The 9,473-nt window shown below is 56.9% G+C and overlaps 3 protein-coding genes across 3 annotated transcripts in view; 2 read left to right on the top strand and 1 right to left on the bottom strand.

Annotated features, from left to right (window-relative positions):
- The window catches only part of PTSG_12812 (uncharacterized protein), a gene marked incomplete at its 5' end in the record, with an annotated part of 4,133 nt that extends 4,125 nt beyond the window's left edge, over positions 1 to 8 (top strand). The window contains one exon of the mRNA XM_004989672.1: positions 1 to 8. This exon is cut by the window's left edge and continues 556 nt beyond it.
- A 448-nt stretch (positions 9 to 456) lies between these two features.
- On the top strand, positions 457 to 7,451 carry PTSG_08933 (uncharacterized protein; the record flags this gene model as incomplete). Its single annotated transcript, XM_004989673.1, has 14 exons — positions 457 to 593; positions 901 to 984; positions 1,135 to 1,218; positions 1,417 to 1,500; positions 1,853 to 1,936; positions 2,149 to 2,226; positions 2,340 to 2,499; positions 2,635 to 2,733; positions 2,864 to 3,043; positions 3,190 to 3,429; positions 3,600 to 4,135; positions 4,316 to 5,833; positions 5,957 to 6,635; positions 6,859 to 7,451. 14 exons carry the CDS (start codon positions 457 to 459, stop codon positions 7,156 to 7,158), a joined length of 4,263 nt encoding a protein of 1,420 aa, XP_004989730.1. The 3' UTR covers positions 7,159 to 7,451.
- A 1,004-nt stretch (positions 7,452 to 8,455) lies between these two features.
- Positions 8,456 to 9,473, bottom strand: part of PTSG_08934 (uncharacterized protein) — a 19,535-nt gene continuing 18,517 nt past the window's right edge. The window contains exon 7 of the mRNA XM_004989674.1: positions 8,456 to 9,445. Within this exon, the coding sequence (XP_004989731.1) occupies positions 8,663 to 9,445 (783 nt within the window). The 3' untranslated portion in view covers positions 8,456 to 8,662. The remainder of the gene's footprint in view (positions 9,446 to 9,473) is intronic.

Raw genomic sequence — 9,473 nt, forward strand, 5'->3', positions numbered from 1 at the left:
TGGCTCGATGAAGATGATGAGACCCGCTTGACGGTGGTGATGGTGGAGCGGCGGTGATGTTTGTGGTGTTGGTGTGGCTACAGACCAATGTACCGACCAGGCAAGACCAAGCGAGGAGGGCGCGGCTGTTGTTCCTTTCGGCGACAAAGCGAGTCGGGTTGTTGCTGGCTGGCTGGCTGGAGGCACTTCATCCTGTTTGTTTGTTTGTGTTCCTGTCGACAACGAGGGCTCGAAGAGATTGTTGACGAACATCTTCCACGGAAGCGCTGCTTTGCGGATAACCTCTGTAAGGTTTTGCGAATCGTCCAATGGCTGAGTCGCAAAACAACAACACACAAAAAACAAAGGAAAAAAAAAGCAGCGCGTTGAGTTGTCGTCCATTTTGTCGTCGTCTCTCTTCCAGCCACTCACGAGCACGTCACAACAGGCCACAAGGAGAAAAGACGACGCGCCGCCATGTCCGGCGGAGAGAAGAGAGCGAGGGAGGAGGTGGAGGCGTTGCTGGCGCAGACGAAGCTGCCTGCAAAGAAGGAGAAACGGGTGAAGGACCAGATTAGGGCCATCGCCAACAACACATGTGGGGAGATAGCAGAGTGAGTGCAAAGGCAACCAAAACGACGTGTTGGAACATGCATGCATGTGTTGGACAGAAGGACACTTCGACACTTCTTGTGATTGTGCTTATTCTTCCCCCCTCTCTCTGCTTGGCTTGTCCTTGTGTTGCCATGGGCGTGGTGTGGCTTGCTGTTGGGTGTTCACATGTGCGTGTCCTGTCCCCTCGCACCGCCTGGACACACTGTGTGTGTTTGTGGCAGGTTGGGACTGGCACCCTCATGTTTTTGCTCTGTGTATCCTCAGTCTTCTTGCTCATTTCATGACACACACCATTTGGAATTACAGCTTGGATGATGATGGCCTCGGCGACATTGGGGCGCGTGCGGTGGCCGAGGCGCTCAAGGACAACACCTGCCTCAAAACGCTCTTGTGCGTGGTGATGATGAATCTGCTTCGTGTGACATGCATGGTTGACTGGGGTGGCGGTGTTGCATGTTGCACCCCTTTCTCCTCCCCTGCTTGCGCATGTTTGGACGTGTGTTCACCGTCGCTCCCTGCGGTTCTTGTGTGCCTGCACAGCCTGCACAACAACTCCATCGGCGATGAGGGCGCGGTGACGTTGGCGGAGATGCTGAAGCACAACACGACCCTCGAAAGACTCGAGTGCGTGTGTACACGCACACACGCACACACATGTATGCTGCGTCACTGCTGCTGCACCTTTATCACGTGCACATGTGCCCATGTGTGGATTGATGACTGTGTTGCCACCCACAACAATCATCATCACGCACTCACTCACTCTTTCTCACCCATGTGGCATCATCCCCCTGTGTGGCATCCACCATACCGTCTTGACAGCCTGAGTGAGAACTCCATCGGCCCTGAGGGCGCCGTGGCGTTGGCGGAGATGCTGAAGCACAACACGACCCTCACAGCACTCGAGTGAGTGGAAGCTCCTCTTTGCAATGTGTGTCTTTAGGCGCTTCTTCTGCAGTACACATGTGCAGGTTGAGGCACCGCAAGCCACCCACGATGTCTGTGCGACTTGCTTGTTTGACTAACCAACAAATGCTTCCATCCTTCACCTGTGCCACAAGTGCTGCCACATCCTGTGCAATTTGCATTTGCCCCCTTTGCTTCCGCCATTGTGCCTTAAAAGTCGTAGGACCTGATGTGCGAGCGAGTACGCGTGCACGTGATCCATCTGCAACCCACTTTTATCCATGACACTGACACGTGTTGCTTGCCCACCCGTTCCCCTGCTCTTCCAACATGCATTTCTTGCCACTTGCAGCTTGTATAACAACTCCATCACCCCGGTTGGCGGTGCGGCGCTGGGTGCCGCACTGGACCAGAACCGCACCATGTCTCGGCTTGAGTACGTCAATTGCGTTGCGCCTGCCTCATGCGCCTGTGTCCTGTTGTAGATTTGTGTGACCAAACGCCACTCTTTTGAGTGCACGCTACACTGTGTGTTCCTCTCTGCTTGCTTGCATTTCTCCACAACCCTAACCACCAACCCTCCTGACCCACGCACCGCACTTGCTGCTTGTTCCCAACCACACGCTACCACCACGTGTCCTCGTTTAGGATCAAATACAACTCCACCGCCACTGCCCGCGCCTTTGGTGCCGCGCTGCCCGTCAACCGAGAACTCGACACATACTGGTCAGTCAATGCGTGCTTCCACTCTAGTCATTTGCTCCCTGCTTTCTCTCGACCCTTCGCCTCACACACACATGCTGCGTGATGCTTGCGTCCAATGTCGCGTGGGATCACAGGTTTGGCGACGGTGAGGGCAGGGCCGCCTTTAACGAAGCACGCGCGGAGAAGAAGCGGCAGCATGAGCAACTGTTTGCCGCCTGCAGGGATGGCGACGCTCCAGCTGTCACGTCCCTCATCGAACAGGACAATGCAGACATCAACCAACAGGACAAGCAGGTATGTTCATCATGTGTGTGTCTGGGTGTGTTTGTTGTGAACGGCGCTCGCTCATGGTTGCACCGGCCGTGTGCTCGTTTCCAACAGATCCTCACCACACGTGCCATGCCCCTTGCTTCCCCCACCCAACCACAGGGCGACACGCCGCTACATGTTGCCTGCAGGCACAACCAACCCGCCATTGTGAAGCTGCTCCTCGAGAAGGGCGCAGACGCTTCCATCAAGAACAAGAAGGTGTGCTTCGCGTCGTGTGGCTGTTTCTGAAGACGTGACACAACTGCTTCTTTGCTTTGCGCTGTGTCCTCCCCTCTCCCTGCTTCCCTCCTTCCTCAACTCATGCGCTTTACCTTTCCAACACACGCAGGGAGAGACGCCCTACGATGTGGCACAAGCCAACGGCCACGCTGCCATCACCAGCATCCAAGGGCTGAAGCCAGGCGGCAAGCCTTCGGAGCAACCACAACAGCAACAGCAACCGCAACAAGAGCCACCTGCGCCCACTCCTGCCGCCGGACCGAAGCAAGAAGAACAAGCAGCGCAAGACGTGAGTGATTTGACAAGTGCTTGCCAGCAACGCACAAGCAAATGCATCACGTCACCCATACCATTCCTTCATCACGCTGTCCGTGGTCTCGTATCAAGCATAATCATGATGTCTCACACAACCACCACCACCACCACCACCACCAGCCCGAGCAGGCGCGCAGGGAGCGCCTCCAGCAGCACATGCGGGAGATCATTGCGCGCTTCAACGCGACCATGGCTAGCAGGGCCAAGCTCATCTTCATAGGCCAAGGGCGCGCCGGCAAAACCAGCACGTTTCACTCGCTCATGGGTCACATGTTCAACAAGCACGAGCACTCCACGCATGGCGTTGCCTCAACCGACCTCACCGTCATTGTCGAATCAATGGACGTTCACGACTGGCAGGTGTGTACCCTTGTCTGGTGCGAGCATGTGATGTGTGCGACGCATGGGTGTGAAGAGAGGTGGTGGTTGACACGATCATCTCCTCGCAGAAGCGTTCACACACACACACACACACACACACACACACACACACACACACACACACACACACACACACACAACCTTTGCAGGAGCTGGATGCGGAGATCTCGGAGTTGATGCGCAGCCTCTGCGGCACGGCGCTGGCGCAGGAATCCGGCGTGGACTTACAAATGAAGCAGGCGATGATGAAGGTAAAGGCAGACCTGAAGAGCCGCATCACCCAACACCATCAGCAACAACGGCAGCAGGAAGCCGAGAAGGCAGAGAAAGCAACGGCTGCCAAGCAGAAGCAGAAGCAGTTACAGAATGCAAAGGAGACGCGGCCACGGCCATCCTCCCGCACGTCATCATCGACCGTCCCAAAGCCCAGCAAGACGTCTCAGATGTCAGCATCTGCGCCCACGAAGCAGGCCACCCTAAACCCTTCCAGCCAAAGTGATGCTGCTGCGCGTGACAACAGCAGCAGCACCACGCCCGGCATGTCTGCTGAGGAAATGGAGAAAGCGATCAAGGAGTTCAACATGGATGCCGTCATGGGCGAGGGCAAAGCGCGGGTCACGTTCAAGATCTTTGACCTGGGTGGCCAGTCCACCTTCTACATCTTCCACCCTTTCTTCCTCACAAAGTGGGTCACTGTGTGTGTGTGTGTGTGTGTGTGTGTGTGTGTGTGTGTGTGCGTGCGTGTGTGTGTGTGTGTGTGTGTGTGTGTGTGTGTGTGCCTGTGTGTGTGCGTTTGTCTGCTTGCAGTCCCTCCACCACCTCTCATTCATTCACCTCTCCCTTCATCACCCCACCCACCCAACAGGTACGCGGTGTACCTGCTGGTGTTCTCGATGGAGGACCTGTTGCACCAAGATGAGAGCCATCGGGCAGAGGCGTGGGAATTTATGGAGCACTGGCTCTCCTCCCTCCACCTCCACGCCAAGGGCGCACCCGTCCTCATCGTCGGCACCTTCGCTGATGTGGTCAGTCAGCGGAAGCAACATGAGCAGATCTCACGCGACATCCACAGTCGCCTGCGCCACAACCCAGCCTTTCCTGGTGTCATTCACAACGACAAGCATGGCCTGTGGTTCTGGCCCGTCGACAACACCAAGTCCATTCACGATCCCATGATCCAGGACCTGCGCCAGACCATCTCCTCCACAGCACTGGCGCAGGAGTACGTGAGCCAGGAGGTAGCTGTGCCATACCTCCATCTCTATGACAAGCTCAACGCCATCGCCCGCGACGAGAAGCGACCGCTGCTCACCTTTGACGAGGTGGTGGCGATTGCGCGCACCTGTGGGCTGCGCACACGTGAGGAGACGAAAGCCTGCCTTCAGTTCCTGCACCTCTACTCCATGGTGCTGTACTTTGACAGCGTGCCGGGCATGGAGGACTATGTGATCCTGAGTCCGCAGTGGGCGGTGGACACGATGACGCGCGTTATCCGAAACTTTGATCTGCATCACGACGTGCGTGATGGTGAGGCGAGGGCCGTTGGCGCCAACGTGTGGGACGACCTCGTTGACCGCGGTATCCTGCACCGTCGTCTGCTGGAGGTGTTGTGGAAGGATTTGGAAGGTGGCACGATTGAGCCCTTCCTCCAACTCATGATGGAGTACGGGTTGTGTATCCAGTACACGGCGCCAATGGTGCTGCTGACCGGTCCTCAACAGCAACAACAACACCACCAACAGTACCTCGTCCCAGCAATCCTGCCGATGACCTTGGAGGATGAACAGGCGTCATCAGTCTCGCTGAGCACGGCAGCAGCACAGCAAGCCAATCCGTATGTTGGATATGAGGAGAAGACGGCCTACGTCGCCTTCAGCCTGACGCAGTTCAAGAGGGGTGTGAGCGTCAAGATTGCAGACACGCAGCAAGCCTCCTTCCTGCCAGAGGGCCTGTTCCCAATGGTGTTGGCACGCGTGATGGCACACATGCAGCACGGTGCAACGGAACCGCCCATGTTGAGCCGCACAGACGCCGTGATCTTCATGGATGCTGCTGAGATCGAGATGCAGCTCGTGCCGGCTGTCGGCGGCATCAAGATCAAGGTCATGGCTGCACGTCCTCGCACGCTGCTGCACATGCTGTACGACACCATCACAACAGCTGTCACGCAGCGCTACCCCGAGCTCAAGGCCACGTTGCTGCTGCCATTCAGTGACACGAGACTGCTGTTCTTCGAGGACGTGCACACCCACCACATGAACAAGAAAGCGCTTCGCGTTGGCCGCTCACAGCTGCTGTCACCAGGGGATCTGGTCGCCAAATATGGTCCACTCTTGCCAGTTATGGGTCAGCAGGACAAATATGATGCCTTCATCAGTTACAGGTGGGACATGTGTGTGTGTGTGTATGTGTGTGTGTGTGTGTGCATGAATGTCCGGTGCGAACTGGGTGTCTTTCCTTCCCTCTCTCTTCCTTTCTTATTTCGACACTGACCACCACGTCACAGGCAACGCGGCAACCGGGGTTTGGTGATGACATTGTACCCAAAGTTGGAGCAGCACGGACTGGTAACCTTTGTGGACGCCAACAACTTGGAGACAGGCGTCAACTTCAAGCACGCGTGCATGACAGCCCTGCACAACAGTACTGTCGCCTGTCCCGTCGTTTCCGTGGGTGCCATCCATCAGATGCGCTCGCTCGGCCACACTGACACGTGCGACAACGTCTTGTTGGAGTGGATGGCGATGCTAGAGCTGCAGCAGATTGCTCGCCAGCATCCAGACAAGATCCACCTCCGCCGCATCGTTCCGCTCTTCATTGGCAGTGGCTGGCACGACAGCAGTCACCATGTTATGAGCAGGGCAGAGGTGAGCGAGTACGACTCGTTTGACCGCCTGAAGCGGCTGGCAACGAAGCTGCCGGATGTTGTGAGTGAGGAGATGGCAGCAGAGCTCGACCAGTTCTTTTCGCAAGTGCTGCACCTGCCACCGCCCCAGCAGCACAAGAGCGTGCGCAAAGTGGTGCTGTCTCTGTTTGACATTGACGCAGTGATTGCGATGGATGCCGGCGTGGACCACACGTCGCAGCTGCACGACATTGCGGAGAAGGTGCGCCAGGTCGCCGTCTCCGCCAGGAGCAAGGAGCAAGCAGCGCAGGGACCAACAACTGCACGTCGTTCCACGCAGGTATGGCTTTGTGTGTGTGTGTGTGTGTGTGTGTGTGTGTGTGTGTGTGTGTGTGTGTGTGTGCGGGTGTATGTGTGTGGGTGTGTGTGGTTGTGCGCTTGTCTATGTGTGGCTGTGTGTTCGTGAGTGGTTGTTTTCGTACATGCAGCAGTCAGACTCCTTCTCCCTTCCACTTGACGCGTGCTGTGCCTCACCCAACGCGACTGACTTGTGTGTCATACAGTCGTCCTTCTCCTTCTCCTCCTCCGAAACTCCTGGCAGGCTGCTGCCTGCCACTCCATCGTCCTCGTCCTCAAGCTCATTTGAGCCCAAGCTGATTCAATGGCTCAACCGCCACTCGCTGCTGCCGCACGTCGAATCTGTGCTGATGGAGCACGGCATTGACACGTTGGAGGTGCTGGCGGCGCTGGTCCAGGAGGGAGAGCTGACGATGCAAACCCTAAAGGCGGCGAGTGTGCCGATGGGTCCCGCCATGAAGCTGATTCGGGAGGCAAAGAAGTGTGACGTGGACAGTTCTGTGTAGTGTGACGCGTTATCGGCCCTGTTACCTCTCATGTTTGCCGTTGTTGTTCTGCGCTGAGTTACTTCTGCCCTTCCGTCTTTACGCCTTTCAATCATTCCATGTGCCCGACTGTCGTAGACCACCGCTTGCAGCGCTTCTGTCCCCTGTTTCTCCTCCTCTCACTCCTTGCCGACGTGGCGCCAAGGCGTGCTTCTTGTTGCTCTGCACCTTCCGTGCTTTCGTTGCCCCTCCTGTGTCATGCCGCCACTTGTTGCTGCACCTTTGTTCCACAATACATCCTCCTTCGATTCAGAATCCACATGCGCATCACCCACCGCACATGGGTTATCCGCACCATCCACCCACATACCACCACACGCCCACATACCTTTGCCCGCGCAGCCTGCCTTTGAATGTGAATGTGTATTGAATACTTGGACATGACACGTCAACAAAGCAAATGAACAACCCTTCCACTATTCAACACAACTTCATCCCCCAGCCCACCCTGCTCACACTCATCCACGTCAGGCCACCGCTGATGGTAGTTTGTGAAGAAGCAGTTGCGCAGCACAACGCAGCCAACGTCCGACAGCCCGTGCATGTTGTCAAAGGCGCAACTTTGCACAACCAGCCGCTGAATGCCTTGAAAGCAATCAAATTCCAAGATGACACACTTGTAAAGGTGGCATTTGAACACTTCTTTACAGCCTGTGATCGACAGGTTGCCAGTACCATCTGACACAACAGACTAGGAGTCAATGACCGGCACACTTTGGGCCATCTCGTCAAGCATTAGCGTGCCAATATGTAAATGCAAAGCCAATCCGCCCACAACAACTGTGTAGCGAGGTCATCGGGCAGCGCGCAATGCCTTGTTCGAGCGTGCAAGGCATGAAGCGAAGGTAATGTCCGTCAGAAGCAGGTGGGTACCGTGCATTGGGTACTGGAATCGCCCGCGGAGAGTCAACGACTGCACCGCCGGCCCAATCCACTCGCGGTGAGAGTGAAGCTCGCCTTTGACAAGGCCATGCAGCTCGTTCACACAAGGCGGTACCGGTGTGTTCACTTGAACGATGCCACGGACGCGCGACCCATTCGCAGCACTCACATTCCGCATGTACGAGCGTGACAACACTGCTTGTGGGTGAGCACAAAGCATCGCGACAGGCGTTTCATCAACGATCACGGCAGCCAATGCGGGTCAAGCAAGCAACCACATGCCTCGTTGTGAAGCATGTGTAGCTGTGTTCCAGTACACGCGAACACCGTCCAAGCAACTCCTCCACCCCGCTCTCCCCGATCTCTTGTCCTCATGTCCTCCTCGTCTTGTACTTCAATGGGAACGACCTTCTATTGAAACTTGAACAACACAACTACAATGCCAGTAACACAGGCAAGCAAGCAAGAAAGTAACACGACCAACTGAAAGCAACAATCATCTACACACTCCCAAAAGTCACACACACACCAAACCCACACAACCCACACAACCCACAACCCCTCCCCCCCCCCACCACACACATCACTGCGGCAGTTGGTGCAGCCAGACGTAGAGCGGCACGACGTGACGCAGGAGCAGCGAGTCTGGCAGCTGCAGCTGTTGCTGCGGGTTCGCCAGGTCGTCCATGACAAACACGGGCTCCTCAATCAGGCTGCCCCAGAAGTCGGCAAGCGGCATGTCACCCATGTGCTGGTACTGCGCGTAGTGGGTGATGTAGAACCGCCGTAGCGTGTGCATAACCGCGGCAGGAACAAACCGCTCGGCCCGCTGCGCCTCCCCCAGGTCGCGGACAATGGCGCCATCGGCCTCATCCTCCAGCGGCGTGTGCCCGCGCGACTCCTGGAAGATGAGTTGCTCGTACACCAGCTCAAAGAGCGCAAAGAGCTGCCCGACAGCCAGGTCGTGGCACCCGCACGACTGCAGCAGCGCCAGCGACGTGGCATCCACCGGCCGCGCCATCAGCGCAAACTCGGCCAGCGTCGTCCTGCACAGCAAGTTGCCCACGCCAGACGCGTCGCCGCCCATGCCAAGCAGGTGGTCGTTGAGCTGCGACATGAGCACCTCCAGCTTGCTGCGCAGGTCGTGGATGGACGGCTGGAAGTTGGACGACTCAATCATGGCCCGCACCCGCTCGGGGGTGATGGAGCGGCAGTACTGCTTGTGCGCCGTGAACAGCCGGTCGCACAGCTCAAGGAAGGGCACGCCTTGCTCCTGCCCAAACAGGAACCCGCACTTGGCCGGGTCAACACGCTCAAACTTCACCTTGCCGACAAACGTGTGCTGCAGCACCATTGTCCTCACGGCCTGCCAGTTGACAATCGTGCGCCGTCCG

The sequence above is a fragment of the Salpingoeca rosetta genome (genome assembly GCF_000188695.1).
Source record: "Salpingoeca rosetta unplaced genomic scaffold supercont1.27, whole genome shotgun sequence".
Taxonomy (NCBI): Eukaryota; class Choanoflagellata; order Craspedida; family Salpingoecidae; genus Salpingoeca; species Salpingoeca rosetta.